We start from the raw sequence: 25,609 nt of genomic DNA, 5'->3' as shown, positions 1-25,609 counted from the left end.
ATTATTATAGAAAAGCTTAGACTACTTCATATTTGGATTTAAACCACTTATTTATTAAAAATGTTAGTATAAGTGAATCATTTTAAATTCGAAAGGAATAAATTATTGAGTATAGAAATAACTATGGATAGATTTAAAAAAGTCAAAAGTTAAAATAAAACATGAAACATTTTGTTTAAATAAAACATTTTAAACATTTTGGTCAATACTTACCCAATAATCTATAGATCATATACAAATTAATAAAAACAATTGGTGAAGTTCTAATAAAATAGCACGTTTAATTAGAATTTTGAACCCATTATATATTCAGTATTAATTACCCCAAATGATACGCCATAAAAAATGTATGAACTATTTAATTTACACTATTAATTGCTTATTGCGTTAATAAAGTTTAGTAAAAAAAAAAAAAAAAATATTTGAAATATTTACAATCAATAATAAACATTTAAAAATGTTACTTTCTATTTTGGTTACTTCACTTCACAACAGGCAACATCGAAACAGTTTGAAATACTTTTTCAATCATGACACATAAGCCGAAAATAATTTATGAATTAGAATCCTGAAAATAGTCGACAGCCAGTGAACATATATCAGGATTAAGTGAAATTCAAAGGAGCGTAACGTTTCTTAAACACTATAACGTGACATTTTATACGTTTAATGTAAAACTAAGTGATTCTGCCTACATGACCTAAATTTAGAAGACGCTTTGTGTGTGTAAAAAGTCGTTCATTGAGTCAACGTGGAGATAAAATTCCATACAATCTGTAAAACGGATTTAAACATGTTGGTCAACGATGTAGTGTGCAATTTTACATCTAAGAATATAAAAAAAAGAAATAACATTTTATCATATTCAAGAAACGATAGTTATTCGATGTCAGCATGAGAAGACGTAATATGTTAGATTGAAATTAAAAACATTAAAACGTAACTTTGTGTACTTGAAAACGACTTGATCAAAAAGAGAAATCCAAGCGGCTTTACTAGAAAAATACTAACAAAGACTCAACAATTTCTAACAAGATCATACGCTCAAGATAATTCAGTATACGCGACATATTTTATCGATAAATTACTTTTAAAAACTTTATTATTCATTAAATACCAAATTACACACGTATAGAGTTACAAAACTAAAAAATTATTAAGTTTTAGATAAATGTATAACCCATTGGTGAATTTATATCACATAAAATTCAACAGAATTGATTTAAGCAATTTATAGACTTAGAAGAATTAAAATAGGTAAATAATATCTTATATTCTGATGCATTACCTGAATTATTGTCTCGTGTACCTAAATGGTCATGGATTAATATTAAAGTTATGATGAAAATATATTTTTTAAAACTAGAGAGTTTGTCTGGTAAGTAATTCTTCCTATACGATTCCATATAGTGGTAAACAAAAATAAATAAATTAATAGTAACATATATACATCAATATCCTAACAATGAGCGGCCAAATCATATAAACATAAATAATGTTACTTACCGTTTAAAGAATAAAAAATTTTAGATTTAAAAAGGTCAAATATTTAATTTTTTTTTTCATTTATTTCATTACATAACAAGTGTTAATATCTTAATGTAAAGATAACATAAACTTAATACTTACACATTTCGCCCTGATTAAAGGCCCGATTGACCTGTGCAGTACTTTGTGGGACGACGACATGTTTAATATGGACATACATGTATTTAAAGTGTATATTAAAATAAAATATTATTGTTATTTAACCCTTACTATGACTCTAGTTTATTATATACAATCATTACTCATCCATATCAGTATGAATAACTATATACATATAATATATATATATATATATATATATTCCTGCAAGAAACGAGTGAATAATATAGGTGACATGATATTCTATATCATCTACATCATATAACCTTGACGCACCGCCCTCAGCTCCTAATCCTCGGGAGACAGATGTGTTTTGTCGGAGTGGAAATGATGAGCTTCACAAACATACGATAATATGCGTATAAGAGTATACTATCATACCAAGAACCGTTCCGTAGGAATTTCAGCACATTGCACACCACTAGATTTAAATAAATTTGCGGACGAGGACCCGAAAACGGATTGATCAAGAATCGGACGGTATAACAGATGTAGGGAAAGAGACCGATAATGACAAATGACAGTAAATTTCCTTTACCCTTTCACCACTCCTACCCCTCTAACAAAATCACAAATATCAAGTGAGCCATTTGTCGTAAGACACGCATAATTTCAAAAATTATTAAAGTTTTTAAAAATGTATTTTTATATAATTATAAGCAGTTACAATAATTTTTTTTCAAAGTTATATTTTTTATTATTGCTTATCATTGTCATGTTTTAATACATTTTTTTACAGTTTTTAATTCCTCATTACAAAGCAGACTTTTTTTTGTTTAAAGTTAGAATGGAGTGGAACAGGAATATCGTGAAAAATAATTGTCTGCTATTTCACTCGTCTAAATTATTTTAATACATAGGTTTAACTAATAAACTATCTACTAAATTTAAATTTGATTTTTATAGATCGAAATACTCTGAATATTATTCTACTTAAAAATATATCATTCAATCGAAAAAAAACTTAAAAATTATAACGATAAAAAATAGTAAAAATATAATTTTTATCCAAAAATGTTGTTTTGTAAAGACTTAAATGACTTTGATTATGTTAAAGAAATATCTTAAAAATCGTCAAACGTATTATAGTGTATAAATACTAAATACATTTACAAAACTCAAATTGTACCTATTATTCAAGCAAATTAAGATCTTGAATAATCATAATATGTTAAATATCTCAGATAATATAATAATTAGCTTATTCTTGTTTTTTAGAAGAATAATATGTCGTCTTAAAAAGATAAGTTTAAAAATGTTTTCTATTATACAATAACAATTACATTTCTGTTTTTAATATCATTGGCTGCAATTATAACATCTTTTAATTTAATAAAATACAATTTCCAACGGTTATGTAGACATTTATCCTCCACCTTATGAAATAATATTACCTATTAAATCACTTTATGGCTCAAAAGAACATGATATAAATGCTCATCTTATTAATTTCAATTGAAAAAATATTTTCAATTAATAATCAATAATGAAAATAAGAACAATAAAAAAAAAAATAATAGATTTTCATTTCAGGTTGATATTTTTTATGTATACATAATAGATAGGTACCTATATATTTGAAAAACAAAAGGCGATAATTTTAATAAACGTCGTCGTTTCTGTAAAACTGAATAATTGCATTGCGTTTGTCATATTAGTTTTAAGCTAAATGGCTATTTTTATGAGTATAGGGGTATGTAATTTCTGGGTCGTTTAGCAATAGTAATAATGGATTCACTCAAAGAACTCCCAGCCGGCATTTTTTTATAAAATAATTGCCCGAAAAGTTGTTATGTAAATTGTTTTAAACATACGTTATCCTTTTTATGGTAAAGTATATTATTTTTAAACATAAAAGAGTAGTTTCGATATGAATAATGGCAAATATAAATTTTTAGAATCAAATAAACCTAGAAAGAATAATATGTTATTATTATATAAAAATATCATGTAGCTTAATTTGTATATTCATTAAGCATCCTTAAAATATTAACTCACATTTTCTATTTGTTTATGATTTTTTTCATTAAATTTAATTATTTTAAAATAAACATGTTAGCAATGTTTTCATCAATTTAAAGTATTTAAACTTTTGATTGCAGGTAAAAAAAGATTAACGTGATAGATTAGTTATTATAAATTTTAACACTAATAAATAGGTAATAAATATCTGAATTTCTTGCAAATAACCTAGAATTTTTATATTTTATCAATGATATAGAATCTAGATGAAACTATGTTTACATATTTAAAACTTATATTATTTTTTAATAATATTTACAACAGTTCTATTTAAGATATTTTTGTAATAAAATAAAAACTAAATAATTTGCCCAAATTTACTTTGAAATCATATTATTATTATGGTATTCTTATTCTCGTATTCGATTACGGTAGTACTTAATATAATTAAAATAATTAATAACTATTGGGCGAAAAATAATCGTTGGATTTAAGTATAAAATTAGTAATTTGGTTAGATAATATAAATACAATAAATAATTATTTATTAATCAATCGATAAGTATTATACCAATAAAAATTAAAAACTAAATACAATATATACGAGAAATTATGTTTTTATTTATAAAATTTTATTTGAATGTCAGCCATAAACTAAAACCGATTTTAATAAGTTAATAATATATATGTAATTAAATCATTGCATTAAATGTAATTTGTAATTAAATCAGTTTTTAATTAAATAAATACAGTTAAAATTGTTTTCATAGTTAGGTACAAATTAGTAAAATTATACACATGTAAACTGTAAAAATAAACAGACGTATAATTTTTTTATTATTTTTTTATTATTTTGATTATAATAGTAGCCTCTCATTCAATTACAAACAGTAACTCAATTATAAAGATTAACGGAATGGCATATATTTTATATCTAATTGATATAATTTATTATTAATCTTGTAATTTTTGCTAATGGATATATGATTTAAATTTATGTATAATTGTAAACAACTATGCTTGTTTTCTGATATATTTCAAATGTAAACATTGCTTATTATATATTGTTTATATTATTGAATATAAAAAAAATATCAACGCAGTAAACTAATGATAATATATATTTATAAAACAGGTAATATAGACTATAATGAATATCTGCATTACTTGTAAATAACCTTGAACCATAAAATTTCATAAATTATATGGATGGAACTATATAAATTCAGAGCTTTTATTTTTATAATAATATTGTAATTTTGTTAAATAAAATTTTATTTAGCATAAATTAATTTAAAAAATAATAACAATGATTATATTTTCACAAAAACTCTATAGTTATACCCGAAATGTTATAATATATAATATTTTAATTAATATTATCTATACTTAAAATATTTTATCTCTATATTTGTCTCCTGATAAAAATATGAAATGAATCAATTTTAAATATTTATATTTAAAAATGTATATGTTAAAAATGATTCGTCTCACTTTTTTAATTAAATCAACATAGTAGTTTATGAAATATTAAGGAAACACGCTAAAATAAATAGAAATAAAAAATAAAAAAATAAATAATAATACGGGAAAAAACGATTGTATTTAGCAGATAGAAATGAAAAGCAAAAGGCAGGAAGTCGGGTGCCCGGGTAATCACGGCAGCAACCCGGAGGATAATTCATCATATAAAACCCGGCGGGCCTAGTCGAGCCATGCTGCCTGAACAAAACTTGTACGCGACGTCATCAGAGAGACATCAATCACCAAAAAACCTTTTGCCAAAAGCACTGTATTCACACGCAACACGGGCAATGATCTATCATCAGCTTTATGGCGGTTTTCCCGTGAATACGTTAATAACGCCTCACCCGCGACCAAAACATGCTATATAGTAACAATATTCTTGTACTAAGCATAGATTGTTTGGAAAGTCTTAAATAAGTAAGTACCTGGATATCCGAAATTTCGATACATTATTTTAATTTGATGCAATAAATATTAATAATAGCTAATTCACCTATCAAAAAAAAGTCGTAAATAATATTCGTAGTTTACACTTTTTAAACAAACAGAATGATGATAATCTTGCCAAAAGAGAGTTTTTATATTTAACTTATTCGTAGTTCGTACATAAGATACTTTACGTAAAAAAGCCTAAGAAAATATTATTTTCTAATTGGTTTATACATCAGTCTTATAACATATTATGGATTGGCAAATATGGCATAGATATTATTTGATAGATCAGTGTAACCACATTTGCTAACATTTTTATTAGAGATTGTATAATGAGAAGTAATACCACTGTATAAATAACACAGTATTTAACCACTATTATGCAATACACGCATAAGTTACCTATATTAATACAATTTTCTGAAAGTACAAATTAATTAAATGAATGTATTATTATATTTATAAATTTATATAAATATAAAAATAATGTTTATATTTTATAAAATCATAAAATAGTTATTAAATATAAATATTAGCACATCGAAAGTTGAAAGATGTATGAGTGTTTTAAATTACAGTTGTTACAATAACATCAAAGGTAGCATATATATATATATATTCAAACAGTACAATTATTTTAAATAATATAACAAGATTTAGTCAATAGCTGATAATTGGGACTTAAGCAACCGACAAAATTATATGCATAGTAATACTGATTAGTTTATAATAATCTAATAATATAATATTAATTTAATGATTTAACTATTTATTAGTATTTAATACACATTTTTTTTGTATAGAATAACAAAATAAAATACAAATAATACGTAATAGAAATATAAACTAGTAGATAACACATTAAATAAAACCAATAAGTCTGAACAATTATAAATTACTATCACTACATAAAAAAATAATAAAAAGCATAAATAAAAAATGTAAATACCTACTGTTTGAAAAAAAATAATAATCAAGTCAAACAAATTATTGACCTTTAAAAAAGAATTATTTTTTTATACCTGCGACGTCTTAAAGACGTAAATATTTCGTCAATCATCATTAACTCTTATTTATAAATTACAAAAATGCTCACAAAGACTAAATTACTATAGTTACCATGGCAATAATATAATATAATTAATAATTACTTAAAATTTAACGCTTAATTTAATTTTATTATAAAAAAAATGTTTTTAATTGTAAAATTTATAGATTAACAATGATAAGCGACTAAACGGGGTTACCGGTTACAGGGTTGTTTATATAAAAAGAATAACTTACTTTAATTAAACTATGTTTAAAATAAGTTTGATTTTAACAATAACTCTGAAAATTCAAAACAGTAAACTGTTTCATAAAATATGTATAGACAAGAAAACAGTATTTTTTTTTTATTTTATCATCATAATAAATTGCACTCAATAAAGCCTTTCTTAGAACTTAAACACAGGTGGTCTCTATAGGTATGACATTAAATCGTAAATCCAATTTTAATGACTAATCGCATCAGTCCTTCTATTTTTTAAACCACCACTATTTCAAAGTATCTTTTATTGAAACATATTATGCTTTTGGTTAATATAAAATGTCCACATGAGTACATAATTCAAAATATAGCATTTACAAACGAATAATAATTTATAGATATAAATGTATTAACGTAATACGTAGGTACATACTACATACATATATAAAGTGTAAAAACATTAAAAATACTCGAAATAATATACTGAAGTTTAGGACATATACAAAACTAATAAAAATAATAAAATTAAATTGAGAAAAAAAGAAGATTTGAAGCACGTGAACTAATAATAATAATAAGACACTTATTTTAGCATTAAAATAACTTTTACAGAATCCCTACTAACAAATAATAACAAAAATGAATTAAAAATAACTCATTGTTTTTTGAAACCAAAAGATATAAATTTATACCTACTCATGAATTTATAACGGATTATCTATATGCAGTAGCCATTTTATTACAATATCCAGGTCTAATTAAAATAGAGCCGGGTCAGGATGAGGCCAGGTGTGGTAAAACCGAGGGCCATACTATAAATCGCGACAGCAGTCCCCCATAACCTCTACACTTTCTATTCCACCCGTATATTATATTTGTTTGGCAATATTTTAAATCCCTTGACAATTACCCATACCAGGTCTGTTGCTATTTTGGCTTTTACATGTTAAAATAATATTGACTATACAACAATCGAATAAGTAATAACCGACTGTTATTTTAATTAAAAAAAAAAAAAAAATCACAATATTTCTAAATTGAAAATAAATATGTTTTAGTTGTTAAGAATTGATGAGATTTCATTTGGACTTTTAAAAATAATATAAACACACATTTTTATTATTTAAATGCAATCAGAATTATACCAATGATTTAATGATTTTTACAAAAAATAGATAAATATAATGTATAATGTGATTTTACATTACCACCCCATGTAATCGTATCGTTATAAATATAATTTATAATGTGCAAAAATATGTTTATATTTTAATAATTTATATTAGAGTAGATGTAATTGTAATCAATATTGCTGCAATATTATGTGTTGCTGATAATTTGTATAAGTTATAACTATCATTTCAACAGTACAAGTTGTACAGGCACTTAGAAAATAAACTATTTTTTTAATACAGAACAAAAATATTTTAATAATTAATTGAATTTTTGACATCTGACGTGTATATATATTTTATAGTAATAGGTATATGTATTTAAATGATTGTTATATTTAATGTTAATAAAGTTTTGCTTCGTCCTTAAACAACTTTTTAATGTGATGATATATTTGATATGACAATTTTCATATTTCCATTCATCTCTTCATACAAATTGACACATAGATATGTGTCGGCATATATTTTTTTATGCATATCCCATTCTTTTTTCAGAGAAAACCTTCCACATGGTCAATTCATGGTCATAAATTGTTCAACTGACACTCCTCCACCCTTGTATAAATGGGTTACCCTATAATAAAACTGACCTTTTACGAACCACCTCTTCCAATGTTTTTTTTTTCATTTTTTTTTTTTGTTACGTAAAAACTTCCACTTATGAACAAAAATAACATTTATTATAATTTTTAACGTGCACACTTTTTAGAAATTGAAAAAGTTTCAATAAACACTATTGGTACCAGCAGACGGTGTATATATGGACGACATAAAGTAATCCTGTATAACCGAATCTGTTGTGTGATAAAATATAATTATTTCAAAATACTGCTCTCTCTATATATATACCTATATAATAACATATACATTTTTTTACAAGACTTGCGGGAACTATTATATTTTGGCACATATATAAATATATATATCACATTAAATAGTGACCTACATATCGAACGAGAGGCGTGTATTCAAATAACTTAATGTGTGCGCACCATGTCGCTTGAATTGAGTTCATAAAGCATACAATGGTTCTGGGGGAGGTACCTATACATGGTGACCACGTGCACCCTTCAACAAGTAGGTATATAGTTACAAAAAGAGGGGGTATTGATTTTGTCAATACGCCGTGACCCCTTCGTACTTTAATGCACTTTTACCAAATACTTTGCTCCACATACACGCGTAATACAACTTTAACATTTTCAAGGACCAAACAAGTGATTATATATTTAAAAAAAACATTAACAAAATTTCACTTGTAAATTCAAATTTAATTAATAATACAGAATCGTTCCTTACGTACAGATATTAAACGTGTATTCAGTGGATATGAGCACACTTATCAATACGAATACAGAAATACACTGTATGAATGACCCAATAGAACATTTTTAAAAGTATCATGCTCTACTTAACTACTTATATTTAAATTCAAATATTATTCCATATGTTATAAATATAAAAAAAAATGTTTATTTAAATTCTTATACAATTTAAAACTATTTTTTTACTATAAATATTCTGCTCTTTTTAATTATTATAATTAATTGATTGATACAACTAAATCAACAACAACAACTTCACTTATATTTTAAAATGAATCGTTTTAACGCTTGAATACTACTCGTATAAAAAAATACTATGAAAAAATGAACATTCTAATAAATTAAAATAACAAATTTGAATAAAAAAACTGTACATACTTTTCATGGATATAATTAAATCTTAGTATGCAGAAAGTAAAGTGTACACAAAATAAAAATAAAAGTAGTATTGTCATTGATTACAGAATAGTCAATTCACTCTAATTTATAATCAATGTTATTACCTACTAACAATAATATTTATTTAAGTACAAACGATATATGTTTATAAATTGTGAGAAAGTTAGGAATATATAAAACAAAATAATAAATATCTTATTTTTATTTATGATAAAAAAATTAAAATTGAAATACTTAGAATTTATGTGTCATAGAGTGGTTAAGACTTTTCATGTTAATATGCATGATTAATACAAGCCATTACATTTGAAAAATGATTTGAATTCAAACATGGTTTAACCAATATGGGCAGCTCGATTGAGTTATAACCACGCACATATTATAATCTACTGATAAATTCAAGTATATATTTCCTTATCACTATCTTAATTTTCATTACTAATAAAAGAGTTAATCAATACAAAAATTAAGTACATAGTTGTACATCTAATTATTAATTTTATTTTAAATTAATGAGTGAGAAAATTGTCTATTAGCCGCCCAAACGACTAAGTAAAAATAATTTTGCATATCTATCCAATTGATCAACACAGAATTTGAAGTCATCTGGTTATAAAATATGAGCTGTTGAAGAAAAATTTAAAAATATTAAAATCTTAGTTTAGTAAAATACGAATAAGTTGTTACCTAGTATACTTTTTAGAACTTTAGAATTTTATCGCTTTAAAAGTTTTAGTATAGTCGTACTATAGTTTTATAAAAGAGAAAAAATCGAGTTCTTTATATTATTTTTGTATAGTGTGTAACTTCCGTTTTTTCTTTTCTTCCCTTTATTTTCATTTATTCTTTAAGCCAACTAAAAAAATTTGATTCGTATTGCACCATAGTAATTTACGGCAAAAAACATTTGACCAGAATTTTGGAAACATGAAATTATACTGACGTAATTACCAGCTGTCGCCAACAATTACACATACGAGACGTGACTAGTTTACAAACGAATATTTTTCCTCGTGACAGACAACTGAACGAGACAAGAAGAAATCTTTTTTTTTAAGTGACATGAACATTTTTTTGGAATTTGAACTAGCATCATTTTCCTTTTTATATAAAAAATGATAATGAATAATTCAATGTTATATTTAGTTGTAAAGAGGAAAGAAAATATACATATTTTAATTTTAATTCTTTTATATAATATATATAAACTTTGTTAGTTGTAAATAACTAAAATTTATGTTTAAACAAATTATATAATATATTACGCTTTGTTTGGAACATTTTAATTACTGCCTAGTTCAAATATCATATCAAGTTATAGATAAAAAATAAATTGTCTGTGCGATTCTAAAACATGGCTTTAAGGGTAAATAGTGGTTAAGTGATATAGTTTCAGCGGGGTAGAGGGGGTTGTATAAAGTATCGAACTACATGCTCAGGCATTCACACATAAAGGTTAGTTTATAATAAATAAATAACTTAAACTAATTAATCATTGGATTTTCTACAACATGGACAACCACGCAATTGCAGTAATACATAGACAACATTTCCAATACTTCTTATACTTCATATATAAATATACCGTCAATAATAGTTAAAATATGTAAATATGTATATACCTATAATTGTGATTATTTTTTTGAACAGCAACAATATATAATAGGTTTTAATCAATTTACAATACTGTGGAATATTTAAGATTTTATTCTTATTATTTGGAACTATAAAAACATAAATATGTATTTATATTGACTGTTATTACTATGAAACAAAAAAAAGGAATATTATTGTTCTAAATTATACTAAAAGCATGAACGGCGATAGGGAGTGTTTTATTTTATGATTATTATTTTACCACTGCCATTTTCATCTTTAAATAAACGAAATTCAAGCTGAGGAGGTTTGGTCTTCTGTATATTATTATATATTCATGAAAATATAGCATTATGAGCACTCGCCCGCTGAGCCCTTTACAGGCACCAGTCCGTAGATTTTGATAGTACACGTCAGGTGTACAAGAGTACCTACTTGTATATGTATATATTGTTTTATATTATTACTTATTATTTATTAACACTATTTATTGAAAAACACGAAAGCTTGGTAAAATAATTTGTTTTTTTTTTTATTCAAAATATGTAATCAAATACAATTTGCTGGTTAGTAAAAAAATATATGTCTTTTCTATTATATCATAAGTAAACGTAAATATCGATTTTTATTTTATGTGGCTCTCAAACAGAAAACCTATATTTTAAACATGATATTTAAATAAATACTCCAAAAACTGTCTTGAATGATACGTCTTAATGAAATAAAAGTTAATTTATACCATTTTGAATTTAAAAAAATAACTTACTATACAAATTTATTTTATTTTATTTTTATATAAATTAAATAGCAAAAACACAAATGTTAATCGTGATTTGACATTTAAAAAAATAAAGACAGAAGTGTAAAAATGTCTATCTAATTTTACATTTTAGAAATGTATAGAATTAAATACTGAAGTCAAGCCCATAACATTATTTTAAGATCACATTTAAAAAAAAAAAATTCTTCGCATATTATCAGGTTAGATACTATTTTAGGCAAGGTTAGTATGTTATAAAACAAAAACAAAAATTGATTACTATTACCCATCGCATTGTAAAAACATTTTGGCGAAGTTTCAAGCATTTTATTATTATGTAAAGCAATACGTCTTGCAATGATATTTTTTTCTATTTTTTTATTAACACACTTTTGATGGTGAAAAAGTACTAAAAAAATTTTCAAGTAACATTTGTAAAGATTAAAAATTAAATTCGAAGAGGTTAAAAGCTATATTGAAAAATTAAATTGTCATAACTAGTAAGTTCAGTCATTATTTCGAGATGCCAGTCAAATGAAACTTTAGAATCTAATGAAAGTTATCAATTATTAATTTACAAACCCTATCAAACATTTTTTAATATTAGTAGGTATATACTAATAACTATAATTCTTTAAATATATTTGATATTCTCTTACAGCTAAGTAGAGATGGTTGATAATTTAATATTTGTCTGTGTAAGCTGTATATTTTAACTACAGCCCATAACATAAAATGTTAATAAGAAATTTAGAAAAATTAGGAACTAATTTTATCTTGTTGGTTAAATGCTCGCCGACCACAATTAACCTTTTATACTTACAAACGATAAATATAAGTACCTCGTTTTGTTTTGTTTATAAAATATTTTTCAAATTGTCAAAGTCAAATGAAACAACGAAACAGAAATACTTAAATATAGACATTTAAAGTATCCTCCCAGAAAATATTATGATTGGTGATGAATGTATAGGAAGTTCATTATAATATTATACTTTATTCGTTTACTTATTTATTTGTAATACAAAAGTAAAAACGTCTAATTATTTGCTTATTTATTTTTCATAGTTTCTATGGTAAATTGTAAAAGTTTATAGTAATAATATTATCATGTATGAAAATCTAATACATTATAAACTTAATTTTAATACTTTGTAATCATATTATGTCGTTTGATTAAAAATATTAGACTAGGGAAGTTAAAAATTGTAATTTTGTGATCAAAAATTAAAAGTCAAAAAGTATTAAAACTGATTAATATTGAGTCATTAAAATTAATAATTAAAGATTGACGCTTTGTAATTAAATATTTATAAAATTGTTAATATTAATATTAAACTAATAAATATTAAATACATTTTTTCAATCTACTATTTTTTATGTTAACGTCATTTAAATTTGATATAATGTATTATTATTATATAGAAAAATATTTTATTAGAAAATCATAACTCTGACTATATTATATACATTTATAAAATGTTTAAAAAGTAAATTAATCATGTCAATTTTTTCCTTCTTTCATTATTTGTAAGTTACTGTTATGTTTTATTTTACCCATCATATACATTTCGTTAATTAATTTTTAAAATGACATGAAGTATAATTTTTTATTTTACGTCAATAAAGGTATGAAAAGGATGGATAGGATAGATACAGAGATCTGGGTTGGGTATTGGTCTTACCTCGATGCAGGACGCATGAGATAGTGATTAAGCTAAATATTAAAATTTGAAAAAATGATAAATCATGGTGTTAGAAAGACGATTCTTTAAATGGATCTCAGCTTGGCGTGTGGTATTTATATAGGACGCTTTAACACTTTTGAACAATTATGAAAAAAAATCCATTAACCGAATATTTTACGATATTTTGAACAATACATTAGTAGCAAATATAATTAAATAAACTCTATAAGAAAATTAGTTAAATTTATGATCACGAAGTATATAAAATCAAAGTACTAACCCAGAATGTAAACAAATAAAACTACGTTGTCAGAATGAACGAATTACTTTAAAAAGTTGTAGTCCGCTATTAACTAATAGTCACTCAGTGTGTTCCAAATCTAATATACAATAATTTAGGACGAAATAATACATTATTTATAACATTATAACTTATAAAACGGGAAACACAAAATATTATAGTCACCTAAAAATTGCATTGTTGTATCGTAATAACTATCAACTAACCAATAACAATAACAATTATACTGTGTTTAAAAATAAATAAAAATCACTCCTTTAGAAATAGAATAAAATCAATTTAACTTACCTCATCAAATATAAAATTGTCAATTTCCTCAAGTGGCATGCCATACAATTCACTAGGAAACGGCTCAAATTTACTGGGTAACACAGATCCATCTAACACGCTCACTTTATTTCGAGTTTGGTAACCATACCCAACAGATGTTGAAACATGTTGTCTAGTTTCCAGCGAATCTTTCGTTAATGGCCGAACTTGTACTTTAGGTTCTGTTGGGCTAGGTGTAGGTGGTTGCTGGCGACGACTTGCCAAGATTGTATTAGGTAAACGGATTGGTAACATGATCGGAAGATTATATTTCACAGGTTCACGTCCGTACAATTAATTTCCTAAAAGCAACAATTAACTGTAAATAATTATTATTACTCAACTAAATTAATTTCATTAATAATAATATTTTCTTGTCCAACTACAATAATAACTACATGTTAGTATGAAAATATTTTTAACAAAAATTATTCAATTATAATCAAATATAACAATTGGTTTTATATTTTACCAATTTTTATATTATAATATTGTATATGTCATTCATAAAAATTAAAAATCATTATTTTGTGACTTATTCATAAAAAATACCACAATTAAAATTATAACAAAATATACTAACTTATCAGTTATCAACGACATAAATTTAAGACTTATTTTTATTACAACACCTGTAATATTTCAGATCAATAAACTAAAGAATTTAGTGTATCTGTATGTTATTAGCATTTTTTATAATATTTTTATACTACATTTCCATTGATACGTTTGTAAAGCATTAATATTGATAGTATGATAGTGATAATAGTACATATGATATGATAGAACATATGTACTTTTATAATGTTAATGATTAAATAATATCATGTTTGAGATATGTTTTATTTATGATGTTCAGAAAAAAAAGAGATAAATTAACATCGAGATAAGATGTATATCAATGAGTAAGCGCGATATCCAACTGCTGAGAAACGTATCCCGAAAAAAGTCAATAGTAGCACAGAAATGTGGTGTTAAGTTATAAAGATAGTATCTATATAATAAGAATGTACCGATGGCAAGAACGGAGAAGAGGTACCTATACCTAAATACGCCATGTTCGTATAAGAAACGAGCAACGCTGATGGACACGATAGGCGACGTGGTTGCTAAACGGTCGGTCACGCACTTCGCACCTACGGGATTACGCCGCGATAGAAGTGTAGGCCAAAGAGTGGAACAATGGTACCGAGCTCGTACATTAGACAGCTTAAGAAAGATATACTGACACATCGCTACCGAGCTATACCTGCCATGAAGCACTCAAGAGATTAGGCGACTACGGAATACTAGGATGCAGCGCGAAGTCTAGCTTGCTACAACAACAGGTCTACGTATCCGGTGAATTGCAGCACAGAGTATAATATTTTTGCGTTCACTTCAAGGGTTTTTCCTCAGACATAAATGTTTTGTTTTTATTTTTACTAAATCATTATTACACTTATACGATTATTTCTTTAATCTATTAAATAAAAAAATGAAAATAATAATTTTAAGAATCGAAAATATTCTAGTATTTTACACCTACCCATTACATATTATAAATTATAATACTTTTAATAAATGAAAAATGTTTTATAAAAAGACACCAAATAATAGGTATACAGTTACTATATTCAAATTTCGCCTACTTAACTAAATTTATTTTTAGTTGTCATATTAGGTAATAGATATTTTAATGTTTTTAATTGAGATTAATTATCGTATCTTTGTTGTGTTTAATATACAGTATAATATTTTGAAAATATAACAAAACTTAAGTAGAAAAATGTTTTAAGTCTTTCAACAGATGAACTCCTAGTATAATATAATCCATTGATCCTGGATAGAAATCTTTATAATGAAAATATGAGATATATTTAAAACAAATGTATTGTACTTTCTTCATTAAAAAAAATCTGAATTCGTATTTCATATGGTTTGTTTTATATTTTGCATTTTATTGTTACTTTTTTTTACAAAATAATGAGAATTCTTTTATTTTAATTCTGATAGTGCATCATGCGCAAAATTTTCCTAAATGTAAGCACAAAACACATAAATAATAGTTTAACTTTTGATAAATTCTAATCAAAAACTAAAAATCATTAGCTTTTAAATATAATAATAACTTGTCTAGTACAAAATTAAACTTATATTTATATTTTACGTTATCGCTATATTTATAAACAAATTATAAATGAGTAATGACGTATTTAAATATAATTTCTGAATATTACATTTTATTAAATTCTTATACAACCAATATCACAGTTTGATATGAAAATATAGTAATTTCATTAATTCTAATCAAAGATAGTAACTGTAATATATATTTAAATGAAACAACTATATTAATTTTTATAAAAATGTTTGTTTTGTGCTCTTACGTCATCAAAAAATTTTTAGTTATTTTAAGATTCAATATATAAACATATATTACTTATATTTATAATGAATAATGTGTATAAAAAAATATTATAAATTAAAATCAATGCATACTCGTATGTAACTAAATATGATCCCTGTATAAAATTATGATTACATACCTATTATCTGAATTATCTTACTCATCACAGAAATCAATATTTTAATCGTATGTCAATTAATATAAACGATACATTTTTAATATATGAACATGGAAATGTGAAATAAATTAATAAAATTTGTTGTTATAAACATAATACAGTAACGTCGTTATTTATACGCCTATATATTTTATCATTTTTTTTTTATCTTAAAATTGCACCTAAAAAGGGTATATATATATTGTATTATTTTTCAAACCTATATCAAGAATAGTGCTTATTGGAACACTATATCATTAGTTCAAACAAAATTATTCAACAGTTCTAACAAGTATACTGATCATGTGTTTAAAAATTTGTTTATTTCATTAGTTATTATCTTATTGATGCAAGGAAATATTAAAGAAACGTGCTAAGAATACATTTTACTTATATTGTATGTGTTAAGTTTATCGTAAACATAAAATTCCTGAACAGGAAACAGAGACGGGTTGATGAACTAACTTGTTTTTGAATATTGCAATACAAAATAAATAAAACTGTTTGCGATAAACACGGGTGAATCGTAAATCCCATCATGGTTTCAAAAAAAAATCATGTTTCATATAATTTAATTACGCTTTATTAAGCTAGTCGACAATCGTATAATTTAGTTTATACTGCTACTGTCGATATAAAATTGCCTATTTAAAAAGTTTCTACATAGGTATATGTATAATAAATGTTATATGGATTATTCATTAAATATTTAGGTAATAATAAACATTTAACATTTTTTTAAATTAAGACCATGCAGATTAACATAATTAACTGAATTACAAAAAGAAATATTTTTAATTTACCTTAATATTTTTTTATACAACTAACATTTTTTTTTTTTAAGTTTTAAAATCACTAAAATCAATCCTTTTAAATTATTTTGTTCTTATTACTATTGACTGTAACAATAACATATTATAATGCTTGAATTCAATTATATTCACAGTATTGGAATAATGTACAAAATCCTGTATATTTCAAAAGTATATTATTTATATTAGATTTAATCGTCTATACACGCATAAAATAATAATAAAAGCTAAAAACGATTAACGATACTGATTAGGCATTTCATTCCAGTACACAGTATACACCACTATCTTGCGCCAAAATGAGCAAAGCAAGACAAATGATGTTCAACGCTAGGTCGTGAATAGAGACCGATATGACCAGCTTGGTATTTTGCTATTATAGTCTATAGGTACTTATTTATATATTTAATAAATAATACTAATATCGTTACGATATTTTACCACTTTCGTAGTTCGTACTTTTTTTTACAGTTTATTTAACAAACAATTACACAAATTTAAAATAATATTTTTAAATATATTCATGTAATTTGCTTGGTATTTTTTTTAATTATCCATAATTTTTGTAAATATTAATATTTTAAGTTAAAAATATTTCTTTTTTTAAATAATAACATTTACGATTAACTGAAATCAATAAAATAAAATTTTAGAAACATTTTAGTGTTCTTAAAATTGTTTACGGTATTTAATATTTTTCCATAAAACATTGATATTTAAAAATAAACGTTATATATAAAAGCTAATAGCTATAGCTTGCTCAGAATTTAAAATAAATTTTAATTGACATTCTAATATGTAGGCGGTTCACACCTATTCGATGTTAAACATGACAAGATACGGTGAATAAGTGTTGAATTCCAGTCTAGCATCCCTTTTGTTGTTACAAGACATTATCGTTTTCATCGTAAATTTAAATAAGGAATAATAAATGATTTTACACCTATAAGAAACAATTCTGAAAGAAGTTCGGTTTACTTGTGCGTATACTATATTTTTAGTTGATATTTTACAGACTTCAAATGCTCATAAATTATTTTGAATTACAACTTTCAGCAATTTTCGCATATGTTAAAAAAAAATCATTTTTTTAAAAATTCAAATTCAAATTCAATAAACAAAAGAGCATTTTTTATTCATTAAATAAATATATTTCACCATAATCTATTTATATTTACTTTAATTTACCATTTTAATACATATATAAAACGCAATACTTATTGTAAATAGGTAGTTATTATAATCCAAAAAACGATAAACGATTTATCTGAATGATGACCAATTCAATATCTGCACACTTAAATCGTGTGAGTATCTTCGACAGATAAATTTACAGAACAAAAAGCATACACCAAGAATACCATACCTAACCTTTCTCGGCATAGGTACTGTCGACACTCAATGGTAATATCTAGTAATTTATAACTGATACAAAAAAGGGAAAATCTATTATACAAAAAATAAATAAATAATAAGAACCTTTAGTCCATTGATGGTTGAAAGCTATTCTCGCATCATCACCATCGTCGTTAACGATTGCTAATTAAGTCTCCTAAACAATACCGGAAGAAATCCGGTAAAATTGAGGCATTGTATCGGGAACGGTGACACGACACCGCGAGGATAAACGAATAGAGAACAACGGTCGAGAAATAACATATTACTATAATCATTGGTATAGCCGGCGGCAACGAGGAGAGGAAACGAGCGGAAAACCCGCGGCGGCGGCGACTTCGACGGTCATCAACAAGTTGCGGGCGACGGACGAGGTAGGGAAGCGGACCGTCTGCGGACGACGGAACGAACGCGAGTCGACGAACGCAGAGCGTACGCGTACGGCCACCGCACCATGACGACTACTACTACTACTACTACTACTACGCTGTACTACGGCGGTACTAGCATTTTATCTGACCGGCCCGCCGCCACCGCTACCACCCCCTCACGAGAAGGGAGGTTCGACGAAAAAGGAAAAAAAATTTGCGCCGCCAGACAGCGCGCACAAACCTTCGCCGCTAGCACATAGGCATTATAGAACACCCTGGCACTATCCACCCCTCATCGCTCAAGCACATATATTATTATGTATGCGAAAGTAGGTAGGTGGGTGGGTGGAAAGGCAGGTATAGACAGGTATATATGCGTATAAAATACGGACGCGTTATATGAATATTGCATGTGCCTCGTGCGCGTCGTACTTAGGTTCCACGACGACAGCGTATCTAAACCATACGTCTCGGTGCAGATCGCTATTTTTCCCCCTCAAAGCTATGTAGTATACATAATATCCTGTACAAGGCTAGTCATCTGTAGTTACCACTCACCATTTGTACTACCACAGCTTTAATCATTTACACTTGAAACTTTTACATTATACCACCTGCACGCGCACACACACACACACACACCGATATTTAAGATTATCTAATATATATTAATACTTATTCCCATAATAGAGTATCACTCGCATTATTGCTACCTACTTATTGTTGTACAGCAAGCAAAAAATTCCATATCCAATACTTTTTGTTTGTGATACTTCACTGGACACCGTTAATATTATAATATCCGCCCACTGCCAAAAGCTTCAAGACATAACATACAAAACTGCAGAGTGGTAGTTTGGACTCAATTAGGGCGGACGAGTAATATTAGAAAAAAATTTCAAATTATATTATGTAGGTACTTCATAGAATGTATGTATTATATTGGATAATAAAGTTGGAACTATTTACCCCACCCCCTCTCTTATATTTCTCCCATATATTTAAAATCTAAATATTTATAGCACACAAAATAACTGAACACAATACCCATATAACCACTCTTAAAATTATTCCTCTTGTACACACACGCCACACTCACACAGATATACTGTATAAATTATTAAGCATTTGTTAATTACATAAAAACTATGAGTTAATTTACTTATTTTAAAATATTTCCAGCACATACATCACCAATATATATATATATGCCATATAATATGTGTCTAAACACTCGAAGCAGAATATCAATGAAATAAACATAAACCAATGAATTATGACAGTTGATATTATTCCAATAAAGTAGCTTTGAAAGCTTAAAATGTATAAAATTAATTGCTAGTATATTTTTGGACCTCGACCATGTGGTATACTTATTGTTTTTTATTTGCTGTTTAGTTACACAATGTTTGCCAACTTTATATTTAGTGAGGGTTGATAAAAAATTTCAAAAGTTTTAGGCTCTAACTGATCTTTTTTAGCTTTCTGGAATAACCCACGTGCAAATTGTTTTATTTTCAAAGTTTAGTCAATTAATTCTGTCATTCTATATATTTTATAAAGATATCTAATAACATATTTATACTGTTAATAGTTGAAGTTTATTTTTCAATTAGTAATACAGAAATAGAACTAGTTTTAGAAAAAAACAACGCATATGCAATTATTATTTAATATAGTATAACTAACTATCTGTTAATTGTTATTAACTCATATAACTATGTATATTATAATTTAATACTTACATACCACGGTTAAACGATGTAAACTGGTTCATGATATAACATACATTTATTTATATTTTTAAATTAATATAGATAGTTTGAAAATTTCATCATGTATTAAAAACAATAATGTACCTAGTGATAAAATGTTTCAAATCACTAAAAATAATATTTTTGAATTTCAACAAAATAAATTATTTTTCGTTTAAGTATCCAATTTCAATCAAATTTTAATTTAAAATGTTAATAAATAAAAAAAAGAGGAAAAACAGATTAATTCTCTGTTGGTATGTGTTAAATATATTTCATCATAGAGCAAGTCACTGTAATTTATGTGTTAAATTTGAATTTAATTATAATAAATTATTGCATACGCAAAACGATTCTAATCAAAAATAATTTGTCAGCCAATATTACAAAAAAATATTAAATAACTTATAATTTGTTTAGGTATTTTAAAAATACCACTATGTAAATAAAAATATAAATTAAGTAATAGTAAAATATTTTAACAACAAAATAACAAAAATCGTTGAAGAAGAAATAATAGTTTTACATAGAGTCATCCAATTTGAACTTCAATAGCTCATAAAATATTTATGTGGCTTTATGCTAAACTTTTTTTTTATTCGATGTAAGAACAACTTCTGAGAAACCTTTTATTACATTTTTAAGCTTTTTACTCAAAAACAAAAATTTTATCATACATAAATCAGATAAATACAAAATAAAATAATTACATAAGTGTATAAATAGTACAGAATTGTCAAAAATTACCAAGAACCAAATTTACATCTTGTCTGTACAATAATAATATAAATATTTGGTGAAATATTCAAGTCTCTACAGTTATTCATTTATGAATTACAATAAAAATACATAATCAATTTTGTTGAAATCTAGTTTGTGTATGAATTCCCGTTTTCCTTAATTTTTTTTCAATTTTATTCTTTATAAAATATATATACATACCAAGTATTTTTACCGAAATATCATCTAGATTCAATATGTTACCAAAAACCACTGTCAAAGTTAAAAACTGAAGCATTTATACTGTTCTAAAAAGTGGTAACATTTACAATAATCAGACACGTTACCAAATCAATACATTCATCGTTAAGCTCAGAATCTAAAGTTTGTTTCATCTTAAATAGTTTAATTAAAATACACAGATCAATAGATCACTTATATACGATTCATTCAAAAATGTAAAAATAACAAACACTGTACTGCTTGTGTCAAACTTAATTGACTAAAATGTTATGCGTATAATGGATACTCGTACAGTCGTACAATAAATATGACGAGTTTGCCTTCTATTAGAATGAGTGGGCAACCTCACTATCCAAACACAATATAAGCAAAATAGCACCCTTCACATTTCTAGCTTTTAAGCTTAATTATTCAATTTGTATCAACCAAACCTAATATTTCAAAATTTATAAAAGAGGTATTATTATAATTATTATTTGCGTTATACATTTACAAAATTATATCTAATAGATAAAAGTAATTATACTCGATAAAAAGAATATACAAAGTATAAAAAGTATATTGTTAATAATTTGATGGATATTAAACGGTAAATGTAGCAATACTCTATTGTAAATTTTGAATAATATGATTATTATTTATTCAGTTTATTGTCGTTTATTCGGATTTATTCTATTTGACTTAACAGCTGTGTTATTCATTTTAAAATTACGATGACATTTATTGATATACTAATTAATATTTGTAATTTATCAATTTATATAAAAAATAAAATAAAAAATCAAAGTTCATAAACTCTGTATGAACGCCAAAAGGTTTTTTTTATAAAAACTAAAATTTTTTTAACATTATATATTACGTAGTGAAATGTTTAAAACCAAAGTTTAGGTACCTAATTTTAATAATTTCCCAATAAAATTAAATACGTAAAGAATAGTTGTACTATCATAATAACAAATGTTACTCAAAAAACTTCGAGATAGAGTTAATTATCAGTCAAAAATAATTTTTTAAATAGATATAAAATAAAAGTGTTATTTATAATATATTATATTATTATACATTATTTTATGAGTGATATTAAGTGAAACTCCCAAAGTATATACATCTCAAAAATATAATACATTACAAACGTAATTAATGGGATAAACAAAATAATTTATTATAATGAATATAATATATTTAGCTATCTAAATTTAATTAATAATTTCATGGTTGTTTTATATTTTGAAATATTCGTTCATATTTTTTTCCGTGCAACATTTGTTTTTTCTTTGGATACTAACAAGTTTATCAGTAGAAGGGTAAATAATTCAAGTTGCGTGTTTAAATTGCATGAGTACAGCCTGTTAAAAAATAACTTAACACGCACATATTAAAAATATACATACCTAGTAACAAAGCCGACAAATTTTATTTTGATTAACAATCGACCAAAATTTTCAAAAATTACACTACTTATCTACTTCATTTATTTGACAACACTAAACGATTAAAATTTATAAAGATATAAAATAATATTAAATACATACCAACTCAACTATTTATACAATCCCAACATATATTTTAGCATTTGCATTTGATTATATTATTTATTTAACAAATATCCAAATACACTAGATATTTGTTTTTTTTAACACTTACTTATAGCTCATGGTCATATTGAACATTAAATAACCACAACACTAAATTTATTTTTTCTGCTCTGTATATAAAGTAAAACAACATGACTTACTAAAATACAATATTATTACTCTCGCTACAAATTGAGTTTTAAACATTTTAAAATTAAGAACATTATTTGTATTTTTATCAAAGGGAAAGAGTAAATCCCCAATTTTCATTTTTTTTTTTTAAATATAAATACTAAATATTATTAAAAAATATTTTTATAATGTATACAATTATAACTTAATTCAAAATTAAACTATTAATAATTCCTCCGATTACAACATAGAAATTACATTAGACAACTATTTTGAAAAAATAAACGTACTCTAAAATGCATTTTGGCATATATAATTTAATAATTAATTTAAATTTAATTAAAATTGTTATTGAAAAATAATAGAACATCTTAATATTTTCTTAATATAATATTAACTAATTGTTCGATATATCATATAATTTACATTGGCGATATTATTTAACTCCTAATGTTGTTTTTTTTAAATAACTATGAATATATAATAGTTTTAAATTTATTGTTAACTAAAATCTAATCTGAAAAAGTAATTTATAGGTCATATTATTTTAAATTGTACACTGGATATATTGGAACTTTGCACTTTGATACCTATAAACTTTATTTTATTATCTATATCTATTTTATATTTGTACATATTTTTAAATAATTTTAAGCATGCCAAACAAAAAATAACTATGACAGATAATTTACTTAATATTTATGGTTAAAGTTGCAATAAATATTGTTTTATACGTTTGTTTGCTATATTATTGTTTTCTGATATACATACATACAAATAGACATATTTCATTTTGATTTTTTTTTACAGATTCATAAAAATGTTCACTGCCAAGTTCCAAGTATTTTTGCACTCGATAAGTTATAAGTACATATAACTTATATGTCTTATTATAAAAATACATAAAATCGTTTGTCTATCTTAACAAATGGTTATTGGTTTTGGCAACTATTAGTTAACTACTTTACAAGACTCTATGATTTTAAGTTTTATTTCCTATACAAATGAGTAATTTATAGTTTCACAAAAGTTGTTTAATTCATATTGTTTTTAACAAAAAAAATTAAAAATACTTACATAAATATGTTTAAGTTAAGCATTAAAAATTAACAATACTAAAAGTTATGACTACTAATATATAATTTATACTTAAGAATGTTCAAGTGACAACATTTCTAAAAGAATAATAAACTTAAATAAATCACAGAGTGTGTGGTAAGGATTGGTTTTTTTTAAGTGATTGAAAAATAAAAATATTCCCATACATTGTAATATAAATACATAATATTATATATATACGTATTCATTGTTTAAATATAAACAGGTTCATAGTATTTGTTTAAGTTTAACTGAAGTAATGCAGTATAAATGTATAATTATATTATGTTAATATTTGCTAATTCTAATTTTATTGAATAAACGAATTTGGAACATATTTTAATATTTATACGCAATATCCAATAAATAAATCATTTTAAATATTAAACTTAGAACCTATCAATTACCATTAAGTGAAAGATAAATAATATGCATACTTAAAAATATTTTGGTTTAAAATGCTAATTTCCATAATTTTTTTAGGGCTTTGAATTTAATAAATTTGATTTTTTCCCCCATAAATGAGGTTATCCAATTCCCGTTAGTACTAAATATTTTTCTATAATATTTGGTCATTTATATTTATTTAGCTAA

At 24.7% G+C, this 25,609-nt stretch overlaps 1 protein-coding gene across 3 annotated transcripts in view; it reads right to left on the bottom strand.

Moving 5' to 3' along the window:
• LOC113554549 (sodium channel protein 60E-like) overlaps nt 1-19,488 on the bottom strand; it is a 105,393-nt gene extending 85,905 nt beyond the window's left edge. For 2 of the 3 annotated variants that reach the window (XM_026958434.1, XM_026958436.1), the window contains exons 1-2: nt 19,208-19,488; nt 14,350-14,672 (exon numbers count right to left, since the gene is read on the bottom strand). In XM_026958434.1, coding sequence (XP_026814235.1) covers nt 14,350-14,625 — 276 coding nt within the window. In that variant the 5' untranslated portion in view covers nt 14,626-14,672; nt 19,208-19,488. Of the gene's footprint in view, nt 1-14,349; nt 14,673-19,207 lie in introns of those variants that run through there. The other variant, XM_026958435.1, reaches the window with a different exon arrangement.
• Between the last annotated feature and the right edge of the window lie 6,121 nt (nt 19,489-25,609).

The sequence above is a fragment of the Rhopalosiphum maidis genome, chromosome 2, assembly GCF_003676215.2.
Source record: "Rhopalosiphum maidis isolate BTI-1 chromosome 2, ASM367621v3, whole genome shotgun sequence".
Lineage (NCBI taxonomy): Eukaryota > Metazoa > Arthropoda > Insecta > Hemiptera > Aphididae > Rhopalosiphum > Rhopalosiphum maidis.
Note: the sequence above shows the minus strand (reverse complement) of the source record. Positions and strands in the feature narration are given on the sequence as shown.